Source organism: Ranitomeya variabilis, chromosome 2, assembly GCF_051348905.1.
Source record: "Ranitomeya variabilis isolate aRanVar5 chromosome 2, aRanVar5.hap1, whole genome shotgun sequence".
In the NCBI taxonomy this organism is placed as follows: Eukaryota; Metazoa; Chordata; class Amphibia; order Anura; family Dendrobatidae; genus Ranitomeya; species Ranitomeya variabilis.
In genome coordinates, this window is record NC_135233.1 from 754,177,021 (window position 1) to 754,198,929 (window position 21,909).

At 48.1% G+C, this 21,909-nt stretch overlaps 2 protein-coding genes across 3 annotated transcripts in view; one reads left to right on the plus strand and one right to left on the minus strand.

Annotated features, from left to right (window-relative positions):
• Positions 1 to 694: 694 nt before the first annotated feature.
• Positions 695 to 15,660, minus strand: LOC143807761 (thiosulfate sulfurtransferase/rhodanese-like domain-containing protein 3). The gene is made up of 4 exons (XM_077289671.1): positions 15,472 to 15,660; positions 12,103 to 12,276; positions 3,366 to 3,525; positions 695 to 1,215 (listed from the first exon to the last, which is right to left on the minus strand). The coding sequence occupies exons 1-4, from the start codon at positions 15,557 to 15,559 to the stop codon at positions 1,149 to 1,151; spliced, it is 489 nt and encodes a 162-aa protein (XP_077145786.1). The 5' UTR covers positions 15,560 to 15,660; the 3' UTR covers positions 695 to 1,148.
• USP45 (ubiquitin specific peptidase 45) overlaps positions 15,608 to 21,909 on the plus strand; it is a 185,281-nt gene continuing 178,979 nt past the window's right edge. Inside the window, exon 1 of one of the 2 annotated variants that reach the window (XM_077289668.1) lies at positions 15,608 to 15,903. The gene's annotated coding sequence lies outside the window, so the exon portion shown is untranslated. The remainder of the gene's footprint in view (positions 15,904 to 21,909) is intronic. The other variant, XM_077289669.1, reaches the window with a different exon arrangement.

Genomic DNA, 21,909 nt, shown 5'->3' on the forward strand with positions numbered 1-21,909 from the left:
ACCGATGTGTGAATGCAGCCTTAGGATGGTTCGACACAGTTTTTCATTCATTTTCACTGCCCCAAAAACGCTGTTGCTGAATGTTGCATCAAAGTGGATATGAAAATAAGAAAAGCATTACTTTTTTTTTAAAATTAAGCAAGTTTTGGGGGTGGCCATTTGTAGCACATCTCCCTTATAAGTTTAATTAGAGAATGTAAAAAAATACAGGGAGAAAAAACATGCTACCAATGTAATGAATAGCAAAAAAGGCTTATGGGTGAAATTCATGGCATGACTAAAAAAATAACAAAAAAATGGTATTCTGTTTTTACTATCTTTTGTGGATTTTAATTTGGTGATCTTTTTTCAGATACATTTTTAACATTACAAATCATGTGATTTATACATCATATGAATCAGAGATTCCTTGTAAAATCACTTGACTTTGTACTGTAAAAAAATGGCAGAAAAAGGAAATGATGCTGTTTTGACTTTCAAAAAAGGCGCTATCACTGACAAATACAAGTAAAGTAAAAAAATGCTTTGTAATTACTGTGTTTTATATTCTCGTTTCCTAGCAAAAATTAAGCAGCAGCATTTTTGGAACAAAATAGGTCACTAAAAATGCAACAATTGTTTTGCAAGTCGCTGTGTGTAAAGGAACCAGTAGAGGTTTTTTTATTATTATTTTTTTATACTTTACTTTCAGCGGATACAAATCTGTCCATGCGATGTGACGATCACAGTAGTTATCGGAGCGGTCTTTTGATAAACCGCGTCCTGCTATGTGCACCACAATACCAGGACAGATTGTCCTATAGAAAGACACACATATAAGAATTGCAACCTTTTACAATAATTACACTTTGCGAAGATTTCCCTTTTCCTGCACTTCCCCGCTGGGATCTGATGCCATTTTTAAAGTTACGGTACATCTGCAAATCCTACTCAAAAAAAGTAATAGAGCCAGCTACATAATCCATTAGGAAAGTGTCACAAACCCGGATCTTCTGTACATGTTCCATTTCATATTGAGAAAAGATTTCTATAACGTCTTCTCCTGTTTTCATACAAGGGTGGAGCATGAAATGAATAATCAACCTTAGTGCAATATTTCACACACGCCGTCATACATTTTATTGTTGATGTGGTTGAAGTAAGAAAATTCAGGATTGTTTTTCTGGCAACTCATGCCTTGTCCAATCATCAAAGCCTCCCGTATAGTGATGAACACTAAAAAAAGAAAGAATTTCTTGTAAGAAATCGTACGAGGAACTGGCTAGTGCCATGTATATGATAAAACACTTGTGCTCCGATTCATCAAAGTGTTTATGCCAGAAAACTGGAGAGAAACCTAATGTTACTACTGACTGGAGAGCTGCGCGCCACTGGTAAGATGCACCAAATTCATTAAATGGTGTGCGCCCCTTAATTAATTCGACATCTTATGCCCCCCATTAACACGGATGTATGGCACGCCAATGAATCAGGGCTTTGGTTATTTTTTATTTTTAATAAAGGTAATCTGAAGGCAGCTTAATGTAGGGGCTGAGATCCTGATTCCAGTGATGTATCCCTTACTGGCCTGTTTGGGGTCATTTTGATATCACTGTTTTCTCTACTGTAGATCTAGCAGTGCTCAGAGAGCTGCTAATCAGTGGTGGCGGTGTGTTGCCATTTAAAAAAAAAACAAAAAAAAAAAAACAAATCAGTGTTTTAGCAGCAGATTATCACTAGTTGTGTTGTGCCTCCTAGTCAACTGCTCTGTGTAGCCCCTCCACTGATTAGCAGTTTTCTGTCAATGTACAGTGTACACAGATAGTTGCCAAATCAGTAGTGTGGGCGGGATTATAAAGGGTTCGGCATTCTGAGCACTGCTAGTTCTACAGTAGACAGAACAGTGATTGTATCAAAATGACAGAAAGCAGCCCAGTAAGTGACATCGCTGAAATCAGGGTCTCTGCCCCTAGGGCACGCTGAGGGAAACATAATGTAGGGGGAGAGATTCTGATTCCAGTGATGTGTCACTTACTGGCCTGCTAGCTGTCATTTATCTGCTGCAAATCCAAAAGTTTTATGAATGCTGAGTGAACGCAGAAAGCTGCCAGAACAAAGGTGGAGGTTGGATTATACGGAGCACATGAATATGCTTGGCTACCTGGCAGCAGGTTTACTAGTCCTCTAATGATAATGTCCTGCTGATAAAACAGTGATTTTATGAAAACTACAGCAAGCAGCCCAGTAAGTGATACTTTCCTGGAATCAGGGTCTCTGTCTCTTCAGCATGCTGCTCATAGATTAGCTGGCAAACAGCTGGTGACAGATTCCCTTTAAGTCTGCTAACTGCATTACTGAGGTATAATACTTCAATAATATGGACCCAGTAGTACACACATTTTTAGATCCTAAGCATGCCGTTCCATGCAATATCAAGACATAGGGACTATTTAGATGAGCCAATAATCAGGAAAAGAGTATTCATAGGAGCGCTCATTCCTATTGGCTGGCAGACACCCAACAAACAAGTGAAATGTTCATTCATATTAACTATTCTGTGCCATACAACTGTGATTGGTCTGTTTAAAGGGACCATTTAAAAACTGAAGGTACTTAGCGCACAATCTGGCCAATTCATGTGAGCCCAACCGCTATTGACAAGGTGTACCCCTTGGTCGGTGCCCTAAACCTTACATGGTGCCTCTCCTGGGATAAAAGCTGGCTGTTGGGCTCACATAAATTGGCCAATTCCTGCGCTGAGTACCTTCACTTTCTAACAGGCTTTCTACAGCAGCAGTGCAGTTCCAATTCCATATCTTATGGCGCAAGTTGGAAGTGGGCTCTGGTGGAGGGCTCGCCCATCTTCCTGCCTCTGACAACTGGCGAGAACTAAAAGATACATGATGGACATGTTGGGTATCGCTGTAAGCGTACCGATGAGCAGAATCATATTGTGGGGTCATTGTTACCACACAACGTACACCGTATAAACAATTCCCAGAATTGCATTATATTCACAGATTCTCCTCACTAGGAATAAATTTTTTTCCCATTTTCCAGTACATTGTGGTAAAAAGAATGGTGTCATTCAAAAGTACAACACGTCCAGCAGAAAACAAGCCCTCACATCTATGCGGACAGAAAAATAGAAAGTGTTAGAAGAAGGTGAGGAAAAAAACGGAAATGGCCCCTCATCGTGAAGTGTTCAGTGGCACAATTAGCACCCCAACCCTGAGCGGCAGGAACTACATGGGTGAGCGGTCAGCACCAGCAATTTGTGCTGACCACATTATGATACACCCTTTACAGTGACGCTTATTTCTATCTTTTGAGGTGTTTTGTGGAATTTCACAAAAAGCTTTTTTCCCGCCTGAAGATCCGCTTACCTACTGTAACCAAGTGAAGTTGCTACACCTAAAGCTTTTCCACTTCGAATACCAGCAAGACAAGAAAAGACCAAGGGGTTGGATTTCTCTGGCAACTTCTTTTCATATTTCTTCTCAAAATCCTCTGGAGTCATTTGAAGTGCGTCCCCTAGTTCTCCCACTAAACAAACAAAAATGGTTAAAGGTAATCATGACTATCAGCATACAGATGACAGAAGTAATCTACCGTTGGAAACTTTCCAATTTACCTCTTATTAAAAATCCGCCCTGTTCTCAAGAACAGAGGAAATGTGACTTATAATGTACTGCACATTGCCAAGGTTAATGACCACCTCTGCCGTCTATCAGCAGCAAGGAGTGCAGAGCTTACAGACTCTTCTGTAGGGCCAGCTTTGGGGCCCCTGTGCTCTCCCTTCTGATGCTGCAGAGACAAAGTTGTCTCTGCTTGCGGCGTCGGGGAGTGCACAGCTCGGCGATACAACAGTGAACTGTCAATTAACAGAAATGCATCACCCTCCGGCATACAGGAATCCGGGAGGCTCCAGAACACAGAACATGGGATAAACGCTAATAAATGTCTGTTCTTTTCCTGATCTAAGGATCTGGGCTTTTAGTTGAGATGAATCTGTGCTGCACTTTATGTACATGCTCAGTAGTGACCAGTGCTGTGGGGTCGGAGGCGAGATGAATCTGTGCTGCACTTTATGTACATGCTCAGTAGTGACCAATGCTGTGGAGATGAATCTGTGCTGCACTTTATGTCCATGCTCAGTAGTGACCAGTGCTGTGGGGCTGAAGGTGAGATGAATCTGTGCTGCACTTTATGTCCATGCTCAGTAGTGACCAGTGCTGTGGAGTCGGAGGTGAGATGAATCTGTGCTGCACTTTATGTACACGCTCAGTAGTGACCAGTGCTGTGGAGATGAATCTGTGCTGCACTTTTTTCCCTTCACCATGACAGCACCGCACGTGAGAGATGGCATCCGCCCCCAGGAACAGGAAACCTGTAGCAGAGATAAAAGAATGGGGCGGCCACTCTCTCCTCAGTTTGGTTTCCTGTTCCTGCAGGTGGACGCCTGTTGCAGAGTTCCTACCTCCGGAGGGATACCCTCTGATGATTCCGGTCCGGAGGCCGAGGTCCGCGGGGGTGAGCAGCCATGCTCGGCGGCACTGCGTGCGGTGCTGTCCGGGTGAAAGGGGCTGCTGTACCGTGCCTTTTTCCCTCGCTGGACTCCCCGGCGACCGCTCTGGGCAGGAGGCAGGTCCGGGGCAGGGGGCGTGTCCTTCACTGACACCGGCCGCCGAAGTGAAGGATGACGACTTCCGGTCGCGCCGGAGGTGACGTCACACGCCGAAGGAGCCGGTGTGCTGGACACTTCCGGGCGGAAGCTGTTCCAGAGGCGCGCGCACCGCTCCTTCTATATATTGGGGGCAAACGAATTAGACGCTGGTCCTCTACAGCACGCAGTTGCCTGCTAGCATGACCGAACCAGCGATGGATCCGGAGATGCCTGTACCCGGAATGTCTGAGGAGACGCAAGCTACCGCGGTATCCAGGGTCCTGGAGGGGTGAGTGCCTTTGTAAGGCAAAATCACACACACACACTGATACACTATACTGTGTCTTTTTAGAGAAGGAAAGCCACCTCCAAACAAAAGAATAGGGCTTGTCCACTATATAAAGCGACACTCCCCAAACTATATACCAAAAGAATCTGCCGAGCCTGCATAGATAAAACAATCGCAAAAGAATCACCTTCCTTATTACAGAACATCAGGTCAATAATACGGGAAGAGGTCAAATCTACAGTCAAAGAGCAGCTGAAACATCAGGCGGCTAAAGAAAACCCCCCTCCCCCAGCAAGTGAGCAGGGGTCGGACATTAATTCAGGGGATGAGCCGGGAGTGTTAACCCCCTCTGATGCCTCAGACTTAGACTCCTCGGATGAGGAGTATGGCCACCCGTATTTCCAGTCAGAAGACATTGGAAAACTGCTCAAACTCGTTAGAGCAACTATGGGGGTGGAAACCCCAAAGGAGCCGCGTTCAGTACAGGATAGCATGTTCAGTAACTTGGAGGGGAAGAAGCGAAAGGTCTTTCCCTTCCATGATAGTAGACTTAATTTAATTAAGAAAGAGTGGAAAAAGCCAAATAAAAAGATCTCCATTCCTCAAGCCTTAAAGCGAAAGTACCCCTTTGATGAAGCGGTATGTGAAGAATGGGAAAAGGCTCCTAAATTAGACGCCGCCATAGCCAGCACCTCTAAAGGGGTAGCATTGCCTTTTGAGGATATGGGAGCCCTAAAAGACCCTCTTGACAAAAAGGCGGATGCCTTTCTAAAGTCGGCTTGGGAGGCATCAACATGGTCGTTTAGGCCCGGGGTTGCGGCCACTTGCACGGCTCGTGCTATGGTCAAGTGGCTGGAAGAGTTAAGTGACCAAATCAAGAATAAATGCCCGCGAGATAAACTACTGGAGGCATTGCCCTCCCTACAAGGTGCCGCAAAATTTCTGGTGGATGCATTAATTGATTCGGTCAGGGGGGCCGCACGTGCTTGTGCTTTATCCAACTCTGGGCGTAGAACATTATGGCTAAAGAACTGGGCAGCTGATTTCCAGTCGAAGGTCAAACTCTGCGGAGTACCCTGTGAAGGGCAATACCTTTTCGGTAAAGCTCTGGACGAGATTCTTGAAAAAGCATCTGACAAAAAGAAGCGGTTTCCACCTCCTTCCTTTCCTAGGCGCCGATGGGAGACTTCCCGTTCGTCCTTTCGGGGATCTGGATACAGGGGGGCCCGCGGCCGTTCAGATGACAGGTCTGGCCGAGGCAGACCTTGGAGAGATCAGAAACAGAAAGGATTCCTTTTCAACAAGCCTCCCCCTAAATCTGACCCGAAACACCAATGACGCCAGTTTTCCGGTGGGGGGAAGACTCCGGTGGTTCGTCCACCACTGGGCGGCACTGCCGGCTTCTCAGTGGATAACCAACCTATTATCGGAAGGTTTGAAACTCAAATTTTCCAGCCTCCCACCAAATCGTTTGAAAACGACCCAGGTGGGGGGAAAAAAATCAGGCCACACTGGAAAGAGAAGTTCATCTCCTCATACAAAAAGAAGTATTAGTGAGAGTTCCTCATCAGGAAATAGGGAAGGGGTTCTACAGCACCCTATTCCTAACACCAAAACCAGACGGCTCGTTAAGAGTAATATTCAATTTGAGGGCCTTAAATCAGTACATTCAAATAGAGAAGTTCAAAATGGAAATTCTAAGGACGGCGATAAAAGTACTCAACCCAAGCTGTTATATGGCAGTAATCGATCTTACAGACACTTACTACCATGTGCCAATCGCAAGCCAACATCAGCAATATCTCAGACTGCTAGTAAACCTCGAAAAAACTCCCACCCACCTACAGTATCAATGTCTTCCATTCAGGGTAGCCATAGCACCCCGCGTGTTTACCAAAATTATTTCCGAAGTGGCGTCCTACATCAGAAAACAAGACATATTACTGGTGCCTTATTTCGACGATTTCTTGGTAGTAGCAAACAGCAAAGAAGATTGCGAAAAAGCAGTCATAACAGTTATAAACGTGTTAACAAGATTGGGGTGGATGATAAATCTGAAGAAATCAAGACTTGTCCCAACACAGTCTCAAGAGTTCCTCGGGATCCTACTAGATTCCATCAAGCAGGAGTGTATCCTCCCACAGAGGAAGATTCAGTCTATCCAACAGAAGGTGCAACTTCTTCAGCAGCAACAATCTATCTCCCTACAGAATGCAATGTCGCTCCTGGGAGTTCTAACGGCGACAATTCCAGCAACACGGTGGGCCCAAAGCCACACGAGAGAGTTGCAATGGCAGGTACTAGCCGAGCAAGCAAGAAACCCTTACAATCTGAATCGGAAGATTCTCCTATCTCCAAGGGTCCAAGACTCGCTAAAATGGTGGTTAAAACCAGAAAATCTAAGCAAAGCGGTACCATGGTCATTGCAAAATCCAGTAATCCTCACCACCGATGCGAGCCCATGGGGATGGGGAGCGCATGTGGGGGATCAAGTCCTACAAGGTCAATGGGAGCCCTCAATGACAGAAGCGTCTTCCAATCTGAAGGAACTGTCAGCGGTGAGACAAGCGTTTCTTCAAATAGGAGAAAGAATACAAGGAAGGCATGTGGTGGTGTTATCCGACAACAACACAACAATAGCTTACATAAATCACCAAGGGGGTACAAGATCACCATCCCTGATGACAGAAGCCAAAGAACTTTTCTTGTGGGCCGAAAACAACCTTCTCTCTCTAACTGGGACATACCTAAGAGGAGCAGAAAATCAAGTAGCCGACTTCCTAAGCCGTCACCCATTACATCAAGGGGAGTGGGCCCTGAGCCAGGAAGTCTTTGGGAAAATATGTGCCAACTGGGGCATTCCGGAAGTAGACTTGTTCGCCACAAAACAGAAAGGGCAAACGCTTCGGTGGAGCAGATTTGTAGGGCGGCAGTATGGTCCTCACCCTCTACCTTCTTCCGACATTATAGGCTAGACTTAGGTCTTTCAAACTTGGCTTTCGGGAGAAAGGTGTTATCTGCTGTTGTCCCACCCTAAGGAGTCTACTATTTCTTCCTCTCACGTGCGGTGCTGTCATGGTGAAGGGAAAAAATGATAATTACTTACGGGTAATTTGATTTTCCAGAACCATGACAGCACCGCATTAATTCCCGCCCTATCTTGGTGATGGTTGTGTGATTCACAAAAAAAAAAAAAAAAAAAAAAAAAAAATATATATATAAATAAATAGATAGTGTATGTGTATATATATATATATATATATATATATATATATATATATATATATATATATATATATCTTGTAAGAACGAATAATGAGGGCACTCACCCGTCTTCATTAAAATTATTCCTTTATTTGCAAAATTACATCCAGAGAACCGATATGGCCGGGGGAAAGAGAGGGGGCCTCAGCCCGTGTGAGCAGAGGAGAACGACGACGGCCGTTTCGCGCGGTCCTGCGCTTCTACGGGTCAATTTGTGTATGGGGCCTGCAGCGGATATAGTGTGCTGTAGTGCCACACCCCACTACTGAAACCCTCCCACAAACCGGACCGATGCAATGAACACATATTAAAAACATACATTTAAAAACAATAGCATTTGTTGGTAACCAGGCTTAGCGGAATATAAGTGCAAACGAGGGGTAACTTTCCATTCTACAAAAGAAAAAACAGGTAAACTTACCAAATACCATATGTCTACAAAGCCGACACATACTTCAATACAATCGACCGAGCAATACAGTGCCCTCTATAGGAAGATGGACATATCGACCCTGTCGTTGAAGCCAAGCGGACCCATTGCATTACTGCGCAGGATCCACCTGGCTTCACATCTCAGCAACAGGTTGTCCAGATCGCCTCCTTGGATCGGTAAAACCACCCTTTCGATTCCAGCAAAGGTAAGGCAGTCTGTTCTGCCACCATGCACTTCTCTCATGTGTGTGATGAACCGTGGAACTCCTTTACCTGACGCTACAGATCTGCAATGCTCACGAAAACGAACGTACATGGGGCGAATGGTTTTACCAATGTAGAAAAATCTACAGGTACAAAATATGACATATACCACATGATCCGTCTTACATGTGATAAAATCTTTGACTACATGTGACACCGCTCCCATTCTAAAGGTACCGTCACACTAGGCGATATCGCCAGCAATCCGTGACGTTGCAGCGACCTGGATGGCGATATCGCTGTATTTGACACGCAGCAGCGATCTGGATCCCGCTGTGAAATTGCTGGTCGCTGCTAGAAGGTCTGCACATTATTTGGTCGCTAGGTCGCCGTGTATCGCCGTGTTTGACAGCAAAAGCGACGATACCAGCGATATTTTACACTGGTAACCAGGGTAAACATCGGGTTACTAAGCGCAGGGCCGCGCTTAGTAACCCGATGTTTACCCTGGTTACCAGCGTAAAAGTTAAAAAAACAAACAGTACATACTCACCTGCGCGTCCCCCAGCCTCTGCTTCCTGACACTAAAGCGCCGGCCCTAAACTGAAAGTGAAAGCAACAGCGGTGACGTCACCGCTGTGCTGTTAGGGCCGGAGCTCAGTCAGCGTCAGGATGCAGAGGCTGGGGGACGCGCAGGTGAGCATGTACTGTTTGTTTTTTTAACTTTTACGCTGGTAACCAGGGTAAACATCGGGTTACTAAGCGCGGCCCTGCGCTTAGCAACCCGATGTTTACCCTGGTTACCCGGGGACCTCGGCATCGCTGGTCGCTGGAGAGCGGTCTGTGTGACAGCTCTCCAGCGACCACACAGCGACGCTGCAGCGATCGGCATTGCTGTCGCTATCGCTGCAGCGTCGCTTAGTGTGACGGTACCTTAAGGCAGCGATCAATTAGGTGCTGTTGACAATACGCACAGTGGCCACACTTAAAATTCCCCTTAAGCCAATTAGCATTAGGTTGAGTGATACGGTTTTTCACCAATTTGTCCCGTAACCTAATACTTCTCCTGTTCGCTATAATGGGCCCTCTAGCAGCCACCTCAACCAAATCTTTGTCCCTCTCCAGTAAATGCCAGTTCTTTTTTATGGCCAGCCTAATCTGCTGGTCCATACTGCTGAACTTGAAACAGAAATTAAACCTCCTATTGCTATTATGTCTCCGAGGGGATGATGACTGGACACTAGATTGTATGGTTCTTTCATTATGCACCCTATCCAGGACTGATGTCAACAGTCTCTCCGGGTAACCTCTCTCTCTAAATCGACCCATCATCTCGCCAGTCTGACGGATGAATCCTTCCTCTGTATTATTGACCCTACTGACTCTTAAAAATTGACTGTATGGTAAGGCTCGTTTAGTGTGTGCGGGGTGATAACTATTGTAGTGCATCAAAGTATTCGCCGACACCGGCTTACGATACAGGGAAGTACAAATACTCCCTTCTCTTATCTCTACAAGGACGTCCAAGAACTCCAGACGTTCTCCCCCAAACACGGACGTAAAAGTCATATTAAGGTCATTAGTTTGGTTAAGATGCGTCATATATATATATATATACACGTACTCTTGACATATAGATAAAAGCTAATATACAGCTATACAATGTAAATATGATATATGAATGTGTACTAACAAAGCGGTCATCTTCCATACTCTGAAACAAACTGAGGAGAGAGTGGCCGCCCCATTCTTTTATCTCTGCTACAGGTTTCCTGTTCCTGGGGGCGGATGCCATCTCTCACGTGCGGTGCTGTCATGGTTCTGGAAAATCAAATTACCCGTAAGTAATTATCATTTATGTCCATGCTCAGTAGTGACCAGTGCTGTGGGGTCGGAGGCGAGATGAATCTGCGTGGCACTTTATGTACACGCTCAGTAGTGAGGCAGTGCTGTGGAGATGAATCTGTGCTGCACTTTATGTACATGCTCAGTAGTGACCAGTGCTGTGGAGAGTCTGAAATTGAGAAGTCGGAAGCTTGGCTTATGGACACAGCCCTGCTCAGCACTACTACAACATACAGTGAACAGAGCTGTGCTGGTCCGGCTCCAAACACTGTTTATATCCAGCCGCCATCAGGGCTGGAGAAAGCTGATGGTGAGAGTGCTGTGTGCTGAACCTCCGCTATTAGGATATGCATAGTAGTCCAATATCAGCACTTTCAGTTTTAAGCGTGCCCTAAAAAACACATTTCTTTAGACTGGCCCATCATCTCACATCACTAATATAATTATAATAATCCTTTTATGCTCTTCCAACGTTTCCCTCAGAATCTGGTCCCTTGTAGCATCTGTTCACCCCCTCCATGCACTTGTTAGCCCTCCGTGTCTGTACTGTCCAGTTCCCGGCTGGTGACGGCTCATGCAGAGTTATGTTAATACCTTATTATACTGATGGCCGGACCGTACATTAGCACAGTTTACCATATAAGTTTCCTGCCCCCCTAATTACCCATAGATTGTAGCTGGCCAGCAGGACCCGCACTCCTCAAGGTATATGAATTATATGTTACTCTGTAATGCCTTTATTGTTTGTACAAGTCTCCTCTGTAATGGAAAGTGCCCTGGAATATGTTGGCGCTATAGAAACACAAATTACTATTATGTTTAGCTGGGGGCTGACTAAGCTTAATATATTGATTATTTATCCTAAGGTCAACCATTTTAATTAAAGTTGGCTGAATGTGCAGATACAGGATGAACATGCGATGAGCCCCCGACTCACCACTGACAGCGGCCCTCTCCTTGAAAAGATGTGAATGCTCGGCTGAGCTGAAAGTTCACGTGTATGGAAGGAGAGGGGCAAGAGAGATACTTATCCAAAGTCAGATTTAAAGACACAAAACCTCTTAGGACACATTTTTTTCGGCACCATCTCCTTCCAATACATTTGATATATTTATAATCCACGTTATTTTTTTATGTCACCATATGAGGGTGCGTTTCTTGCTGAATTATTTTTTCTTTCAATGGTACCATAAAATACCTTTCTCTCTGAGGCGTACTCTTAGCGGAGCTGTATGTGCCATCTGACAACTGTTGATGACTAGAGCACTGTCATAGTGGCTGGGATTCCTCCACAGAAATTGATAAAGAATTGGTTTTCCTTTTCCGCATACATCTTTCTGCACAACCATGTTACATGTGAAGTCCATGAAACTAAAGAAGTGATTGTGTCAAAATGTCCTACTCTTTAAATGACCGTACTTACATGGGATGTTGATTGATCCCTTAATAACGCCATATTCTTTAATTTCCCATGGCTCCCGAACATCTATGTGTACAACGCCATCCTTTTTCAGCAAGTTTTTCAGTTCTTCATAGTTGATGGTTGTGCCAGAGCTGACAGAAACGCTGCGGACAGCAAGCCATTGTGGACTCCAGGCTGAGATGTAGGACACAAGATAAAGAGCAGAAATTAATATATAGCATGATCTAGAACTTGTAAAGCTGCCAAAGGCTGGTTTGACACTTCGGTTGGTGCCACAAGTTCCTATACCGCGAACCTATGGTAAAGTCCCAGTAGTCTTTGGGCCGGGATCACTCATGCGAGAAACACGGCCGAGTCTCGCATGTTAATACCCGGCACAGCCGCCGGCTCTCGGGAGCGGAGTGTGCGGCTCCATGTATTGCTATGCGGCTGCACGCTCTGCTCCTGAGTGCCGGGTATTAACATGTGAGACTCGGCCGTGTTTCTCGCATGTGTGATTCCGGCCTTAGGTCCTGCCTCTGAGGAGTGCAGCAGTCGAGATGAGATGCTCATCAGCTGCTGTGATCTGCTTAGGCAGCAATCCATATGCAAAAGATCTCAGCAAGATGAAGTCACTGTCTGTGCATAGTGCTGCAAGCCAAGACAAGCTCATCTTGAGTCTTGCGCTCTGCATAGGCAGTGACACCCCTGACGTGTACCGTTCGAGATGTTCCACACCTTTTTAAGCTACGAGCGGTCTAGAATATGCCAATTTTAAGCAGAAATGCATTCATAAATAAGTCAAACTTCACATCAAGTGATTTAAACGTTTTGGCGTATGTACAAAGGAAAAAAATAGGCCCTCCAACTTCTGTAATTGTCCTTTTCAAAGAACACTGATCTGTAGAGAACATAGGTGCAATCCTGTTGTGGACCTTCAACTCAAAACGTCATAGGAGAAAGGAGGACACGGCACATCCATACTTCTTAAAAATCAATTCTTATTGATTGGAAATCCATATTAAAAAGACTAAAGGCTTATGATCCACATGATTGAATGACTGACACATTTCTGACATCTCTGGGCCTTTATGTGCCATATCCTCCATTCTGTTATGATGTGCTGCGGGATAGTGTAATAAATACATTAGGCATTTATGCCAATAAAATACAAAATTATGAGCACAAACAATCATAAATGACTTGCAGTTTTTCTCAACAATTTACACGTTATACATAATTGGGGGTACACAGAGCCCATAGATGTCTGCAGGTGTAATTTCTGGAATCCATGTGATATAAGCCGTGAGCATGAAACAATCAGTAGTGGAAAATCCAGGTCAATGGAAAGGGCTTTCTGGGCTGTGGGACGAATGTGCCGACACCGGGGCTTTCTGGGCGGTGGGAAAGATGTGCCGGCAGTGGGGCTTTCTGGGCGGTGGGAAAGATGTGCCGGCAGTGGGGCTTACTGGGTGATGGTAAAGATGTGGCGGCAGTGGGGCTTCCTGGCCATGGGAAAGATGTGCCGGCACCGGGGCTTTCTGGGCGGTGGGAAGGATGTGCCGGCACCGGGGCTTTCTGGGCGGTGGGAAGGATGTGCCGGCACCGGGGCTTTCTAGCCCGTGGGAAGGATGTGACGGCACCGGGGCTTTCTAGCCCGTGGGAAGGATGTGCCGGCATCGGGGCTTTCTGGGCGGTGGGAAGGATGTGCCGGCACCGGGGCTTTCTGGGCGATGGGAAGGATGTGACGGCACTGGGGCTTTCTAGCCCGTGGGAAGGATGTGCCGGCACCGGGGCTTTCTGGGCGGTGGGAAGGATGTGACGGCACCGGGGCTTTCTGGGCGATGGGAAGGATGTGACGGCACCGGGGCTTTCTAGCCCGTGGGAAGGATGTGCCGGCACCGGGGCTTTCTGGGCGGTGGGAAGGATGTGCCGGCACTGGGGCTTTCTGGCCGGTGGGAAGGATGTGCCGGCACTGGGGCTTTCTGGCCGGTGGGAAGGATGTGCCGGCACCGGGGCTTTCTGGGCGGTGGGAAGGATGTGACGGCACTGGGGCTTTCTAGCCCGTGGGAAGGATGTGCCTGCACCGGGGCTTTCTGGGCGGTGGGAAGGATGTGCCGGCACCGGGGCTTTCTGGGCGATGGGAAGGATGTGACGGCACCGGGGCTTTCTAGCCCGTGGGAAGGATGTGCCGTCCCCGGGGCTTTCTGGGCGGTGGGAAGGATGTGCCGGCACTGGGGCTTTCTGGCCGGTGGGAAGGATGTGCCGGCACTGGGGCTTTCCGGGCTGTGGGAAGGATGTGTCGGCACTGGGGCTTTCTGGCCGGTGGGAAGGATGTGTCGGCAGTGGGGCTTTCTGGCCGGTGGGAAGGATGTGCCGGCACCGGGGCTTTCTGGCGGCGGTGGGAAGGATGTGCCGGCACTGGGGCTTTCCGGGCTGTGGGAAGGATGTGTCGGCAGTGGGGCTTTCTGGCCGGTGGGAAGGATGTGTCGGCAGTGGGGCTTTCTGGCCGGTGGGAAGGATGTGCCGGCACTGGGGCTTTCCGGGCTGTGGGAAGGATGTGCCGGCACTGGGGCTTTCTGGCCGGTGGGAAGGATGTGCCGGCACCGGGGCTTTCTGGGCGGTGGGAAGGATGTGCCGGCACCGGGGCTTTCTAGCCCGTGGGAAGGATGTGCCTGCACCGGGGCTTTCTGGGCGGTGGGAAGGATGTGCCGGCACCGGGGCTTTCTGGGCGGTGGGAAGGATGTGCCGGCACCGGGGCTTTCTGGGCGATGGGAAGGATGTGACGGCACCGGGGCTTTCTAGCCCGTGGGAAGGATGTGCCGTCCCCGGGGCTTTCTGGGCGGTGGGAAGGATGTGCCGGCACTGGGGCTTTCTGGCCGGTGGGAAGGATGTGCCGGCACCGGGGCTTTCTGGCGGCGGTGGGAAGGATGTGCCGGCACTGGGGCTTTCCGGGCTGTGGGAAGGATGTGTCGGCACTGGGGCTTTCTGGCCGGTGGGAAGGATGTGTCGGCAGTGGGGCTTTCTGGCCGGTGGGAAGGATGTGCCGGCACCGGGGCTTTCTGGCGGCGGTGGGAAGGATGTGCCGGCACTGGGGCTTTCCGGGCTGTGGGAAGGATGTGTCGGCAGTGGGGCTTTCTGGCCGGTGGGAAGGATGTGTCGGCAGTGGGGCTTTCTGGCCGGTGGGAAGGATGTGCCGGCACTGGGGCTTTCCGGGCTGTGGGAAGGATGTGCCGGCACCGGGGCTTTCTGGGCGGTGGGAAGGATGTGCCGGCACCGGGGCTTTCTGGGCGGTGGGAAGGATGTGCCGGCACCGGGGCTTCGTGCTCAATACTAAGCCAGGCACTGGGACTAGCACATACTTGTAGCACATGATACATGAGATCTCACCCTGGCGAGCTGCTGCTGCCCTCTGTACGGTGCCAGCTCTGTTCACAGCTCTCACTGCCACACACAAGCGCCCGAGCCAAGCAGACATAGTGCCGGTCACTGGTGTCACCTCCACCGGGCGGAAACGTCCTGCTGCAGAGAGGGAGGGGAGCGCCCCGGAAATTCCTGCACGCCGTCACGTTAGCCATAGCCCTAGACAGTAATAACCCAGCACCGGCCCCGCTTCTCGGAAACTTACAGGGGACGCCTGTCCATACCGAACAGCGCTATTATTATCACCGGCAGGGAAATGTCAAAGCTAAATACATCAGCTCCATTGTGAGGCGCGGCCCCTCCCGGCTTCCGTAGCCGTGTTATTGCTGCAGTGTGGACGCTTCCCCAGGAGGACACGTGGGTGGCGGCGGTACACAGCCGGGAGCGGACTGCTGTGCTGTAAGTAGGCGCTGTGCCCGGGTTCCTGCTCCTAGTTCTCAGAGGGTGGAGACCCCCAGAGGTTATGGGGGCGCAGGGAATGCCATGTGTAATAGCTGCTCATTCTAGGCACTGCAGCCTGTCTGTAATCACAGGGGGACATTGCCTCAGATTATGTCCTCTGTGCTGTATTTTTGACAGTTTTCCCCTTTAGGCCCCTTCGCCTGTAAATCCGTGCCCACCCATTCCTGGCCATTTAGTGTCACCGTGGGCAGAAGGTGGGTATGTGCCCAAGTCATCTTACGTACCCGCAGAAGAGCGCTCAGGAGACGCTGGTGCTTATTTTTCCCAAATCCTTTTTTTTTCCATTTTTTTTTGCAACTTTTCAGTTGTTTTTTGCGATGTCTTTGCTGACAGTTTTCTTTTTTTAAAGCTTGAGATGTATAAAATAGCAAGCGGCTTCCGAGCAGAAAATGCCAGAACAACGGTCAAGAGACTTCTTGTAACCACTTGTCGCCTTTGGAAAAGTGAAATGGTTAAAAGTAGCCAAAGAACTGAGGATATGAGCAGCAAGTCAGGGTTACATTGCAGTGCGTATAGTCGTGCTTTCTACAGTTTGAGAACTTTTTCAGGCCACTTACAGAGAGTACCCTAAGGAAGCCCTGGGCACCCTCTTAGGATCATAGTCACTCACAAGGTATTGTTCTGTATGATTCTGCACCATTAGAGGAAAAAATATATATCACATGGAGAATATCGCGCCTATACAGCAGTGCAGAGAGCCGGGCCTGAGGATCTGGATGGGCTGCAGAGGGCCGGGCATGAGGATCTGGACGGGCTGCAGAGGGCCGGGCCTGAGGATCTGGACGGGCTGCAGAGGGCCGGGCCTGAGGATCTGGACGGGCTGCAGAGGGCCGGGCCTGAGGATCTGGACGGGCTGCAGAGGGCCGGGCCTGAGGATCTGGACGGGCTGCAGAGGGCCGGGCCTGAGGATCTGGACGGGCTGCAGAGGGCCGGGCCTGAGGATCTGGACGGGCTGCAGAGGGCCGGGCCTGAGGATCTGGACGGGCTGCAGAGGGCCGGGCCTGAGGATCTGGACGGGCTGCAGAGGGCCGGGCCTGAGGATCTGGACGGGCTGCAGAGGGCCGGGCCTGAGGATCTGGACGGGCTGCAGAGGGCCGGGCCTGAGGATCTGGACGGGCTGCAGAGGGCCGGGCCTGAGGATCTGGACGGGCTGCAGAGGGCCGGGCCTGAGGATCTGGACGGGCTGCAGAGGGCCGGGCCTGAGGATCTGGACGGGCTGCAGATACAGGACCCTTCTGTGTGCATGAACCAAGCAAAGACTGGATCCACATAACCATGTTTCACAGTGTGGTGTCTGGCACCAGCCGTGGGTCTCCTGCCATGAACTTTACAGCCTCTAACACATATATAAGGCTGTCAAGTTTGGATCAGGAAGCTTATGTTCAGACCGAAGTGTAAGTTCACACATTATTCGGTGTTACATTCTGACAGCACCAACCAGAGCCTCCTAGATCCTGTTCAGGAAGGTGTACGGGTTTCCTTCACTCACTGTATGGCTATGTTCACACGTTGCGTTTGTGCTGCGTTTTTTTTTCCTCTGCAGGCAAAACCTGCTCTCGTGGCAGTAAAAAAAAGCTGCTTACAAAAAGCAGGTTTTGCTGCGCTTTTGTTTTCTCTTGTACCTGCTAATAAAGTTTAGTGCCCCCCCCCTAGAATTCATGATGCAACTTTCTTAGGCTGTGTGCCAACATTGCGTTTTTTATAAGTTTCTGCCGCGTCTTTTGCCGCAGCGGAAACGCATAAAAACGCTTAAAAACCGCATTCCCATGCAATCCTATGGGATTCCGCAGTTGCTGTGCCCATGCTGCCGATTTTCCTGCTGCAGAATCGAATATCAGTAAAATCTGCAGCATGTTCATTATTTCTGCAGAATCGCGGTGATTCCGCAGCCATAGGATTGCATTGAAACGCTCACTTTACGCATGTGACTATGCCCACCATGCGTAAAGTGAGCGCTTCATGAGCGGATGGTACCCAGGGTTTGGAGGAGAGGAGACTCTCCTCCAGGTCCTAGGTACAATATTCCTGTAAAAAAAGAAAATAAAAAATAGGGAAATACTTACCTTCCGATGGCCCCCGGAGTCCTCCCGCCTCTCAGCGGTGCACACGACGGCTTCTGTTCCCAGGGATGCATTGCGTGAATCACCTGGGATGACGTCGCGGTCATGCAACCATGATGTCACAAAGGTCCTTCGCGCAAAGCATCCCTGGGAACAGAACGTACTGGGAGCGCCGCTGAGGAGATCGGGGCCGTTGGAAGGTGAGAATAACCATATTTTTTTAAATTATTTTTAACATTCTATCTTTTACTATTGATGCTGCATAGGCATCATCAATAGTAAAAAGTTGGTCACACTTGTCAAGCACTATGCTTGTGACCAACCTGTCAATGACTTTTCCAAGCGATGCTTGGAAAACGCAAGCATTCTGCAAGCTAAAAACGCTTGTTTTTTGCGGTAAAACGCATGCGAATTCCGCATGCGTTTTACCCACGGCAGGGAGTTGCGGAAATGCTGCCGACATTTCCGCAGCATTTCTGCAACGTGGGCACATAGCCTTAAGGTTTTAACACCAAATACAGCAAAAACTGACACCTGTGTTTTTTGTTGTGTTTTGCATTTACTCATTGTTTCCTGTCAGTGAAAGAACGCTGTAAGGCTACTTTCACACTAGCGTCGGTACGGGCCCGTCGCAGTGCGTTGGGCCGACGTACCGACGCATGCTGTGAAATTTCTGCAAGACATGGGCAGCGGATGCAGTTTTACAACACCTCCGCTGCCCATTCTGCAGTCCGGGGAGGAGGGAGCGGAGTTTCGGCCGCACATGCACGGTCGAAAATGGCGGACCCGACGCACAAAAAGACATTACATGGAACTTTTTTTGTGCCGACGGTCCGCCAAAACACGACGCAACCGTCGCACGACGGATGCGATGTGTGGCCATACGTCGCAATGCGTCGCTAATGTAAGTCTATGGGGAAAAAACTCATCCTGCAGACAGCTTTGCAGGATGCGTTTTTTCTCCTAAACGACGCATTGCGATGTAGGCAAAACGACGCTACTGTGAAAGTAGCCTTAGAAGTGACATGTTACAGTAACTAATGTGTGTGCATGAGTTTTCTGAAATCTCATAGACTTTGCTGGTACTGTAAAGCGCAGCTTAAAATGTGCATAAAAACGTGTGAACATAGCTTAACCTTTCTGTGGAACCATGGGGTCATATAGACCCCAGTGCTGAATACATTGAAATATTTCTAAAACTGGTCAATCTCAGACATTGACCTTCTATGTATTTTCAAGTGTCATATTTCTGCTTATGTTGATGATATTTTGAATTTGTTTTTCAATTTTGTTACAAAGTTATTTTCAATTTTCTGTGTTTGGGACTCTCCTGACCCCATAGTACATTGAGGGTATGTGCACACGTTCAGGTTTTTTCGCGATAAAAACGCATACATATGCATCCTATCATTTAGAATGCATGTTGCAATTTTTGTGCACATGATGCCTTTTTTTCCGCGAAAAAAACGCATCGCGGTAAAAAAAAGCAGCATGTTCGTTAATTTTGCGGATTTTTTGCGTTTTTCCCACTATTTAATGCATTTGGAAAAAACGCACAAAAAACACGGAAAAAACGCATGCGGATTTCTGGCAGAAATGTCCGTTTTTTGTCAGGAAATTTCTGCAAGAAATCCTGACGTGTGCACATACCCTTATTGTCTGACCTTTTTTTTTTTTGTTGAATATTTTCTGTTTATTCACAGGTTTTGTAATATAATTGTAAATAAACAATGGCTAGTCACTTCCAAGTGACACTAGCAGTTTTACAGGACAGTGCAAATGGTGCTATGTTTGTCCTCGATCGAAGGACAAAAAGACGAGATTTGTTTGCAATGACTGCAAGAAGTTCATTTGTGAAGAACATGGCACTATGACGTGCAGTGATTGCAAGGGCTAAATTTATTGCCGGGTCATTCGTTATTATGTTTTTACTAAAATCCACACATTTGCAGCTATTGTGCATTTTTTTTATTGAATTTGAATACTTTAGTTCTTAATAAAGCATTTTGGTATAAATTTGTTTGTGTTTGATGTTAACAAATAAATCACTTCAAAGTTATGTTTGATTTCATAACTGTGTTCTGAAATGATGACAGAATAAAACTTGATTATTCTGAACAGCCAGCATGTTCATTTTAATGAAATATGACGATTTTGAGACAGGTCATATAGACCCCACGGTACCAAAGCAGTGATTTTTTTTTTTTTTTTTATGGTTCCACAGCAGGGTTAAATCTCCCGTGTAAGAAGGGCCCACAAGTTCTCACAGGGTTTAGGTTAGGTGAGGAAGGGACCATGCTGTTATTCTTTTATCTTTAAAGGGAACCTGTCAGCAGGATTGTGCACAGTAACCTACAGACAGTGTCAGGTCGGCGCCGTTATACTGATTTAAATGGTACCTTGGTTGATGAAATCCATCTTGTGGTTGTGTTTAATGTTTATTTTCAGTTTGTAGTTAATGAGATTCTCATTCCCTAAGGGCGGGGTTGGTGTATGTGGTGCTCTGGTTATATATTCATAATGCAGACTGCTGACAGGTCATTGATCCCTCACTGACCTGCCCCCTAGTTTGCATAATGAATACCTAACATACTGAAGAAAGATATTTGAGCAGCCACGGTCACACAAAGGCGACTGTGGGAAAGTGTCACGAGGTGGACGATGATGAGACACAATTGCCAGAAAGTGAGGAGGATGACCAGGATGCAGATGTGGAAGATGGGGTGGTGGATGATATAGTAACTGACCCAACCTGGCAGGAGGACATGCAGAGTGAGGACAGCAGTACACATTTGGAAGGATGCATAGCACCCCAACAGGCAGGAAGAAGGATTGTGGTGGCCGCAGACAGAAGGCATGCATCCCTTCCCCGTAAAACCAACATGATGGAAGTTTCCAGTCCAACTGTTAGGTCTTCCCGAGTCTGGTTGTTTTTTAAAGACTCTGCTGATAACCCCAAACGGGCCATTTGCACCACCTGCCATGCCCGCATCAGCAGGGGTAGCAAAACTTCTAGCCTGACCACCACCAACATGATCAGGCATATGGCAGCAAAGCACCCGAACTTGTGGGCCGAACCCCAGGCTCCCGGAACAGTGTCTGCGGGTGATCCCACTGCTTCTTCCACTGTTGTTCATGCAAGCCAATCCCCTGTCCACGGTGCATGCGAAGATGCCTTGTGCCCTGCACCTGTTGTTGCCCGCAACTAGCACCATCATCAAGCACGTCCTTGTCCCAGCGCAGCTTTCAGTTTTTCATACCCCAGTCATTGGAATGCAAGTGGAAATAAGCAGCCAACGCCCCACAGGCCACAGTACTAAATTCACACATTTCTCATCTGCTTGCGCTCGAAATTTGCCTTTTAGGCTCGTGGAGACGGAAGCTTTCTGCAACCTGATGGCGGCGGCCGTCTCAAGGTACTCGGTCCCCAGCCGCCACTATTTCTCCCGGTGTGCCGTAACGGCATTACACAAGCACGCGTCCCACAACATTACCCATGCCCTTAACAATGCTGTTACTGGGAAAGTTCACCTAACCACGGACATGTGGACAAGTGCTTGTGGGCAGGGACAGTACATCTCACTGGTGGCACACTGGGTTAATATAGTGGAAGCCGTGACCCAGTCGGACATTGAGATGGAACACGTCCTCCCGACGCCATGGATTGCGGGCCCTACATCTATCAGGGTTGCCCACACAGTCTACAGCTCCAGCACCTCCTCTTCAGCCCCATCTCTGAAATGAGCACATCAGTCAGAAGCACTGCCTCAGCCAAGCGGAAACAGGCTATGCTGAAGCTAATCTGCTTAGGTGACAAACCGAACAATGCTGAAGAGTTGTGGACAGCTCTGAAACAGCAGTCAATTTTTTGTTGCTGACACCG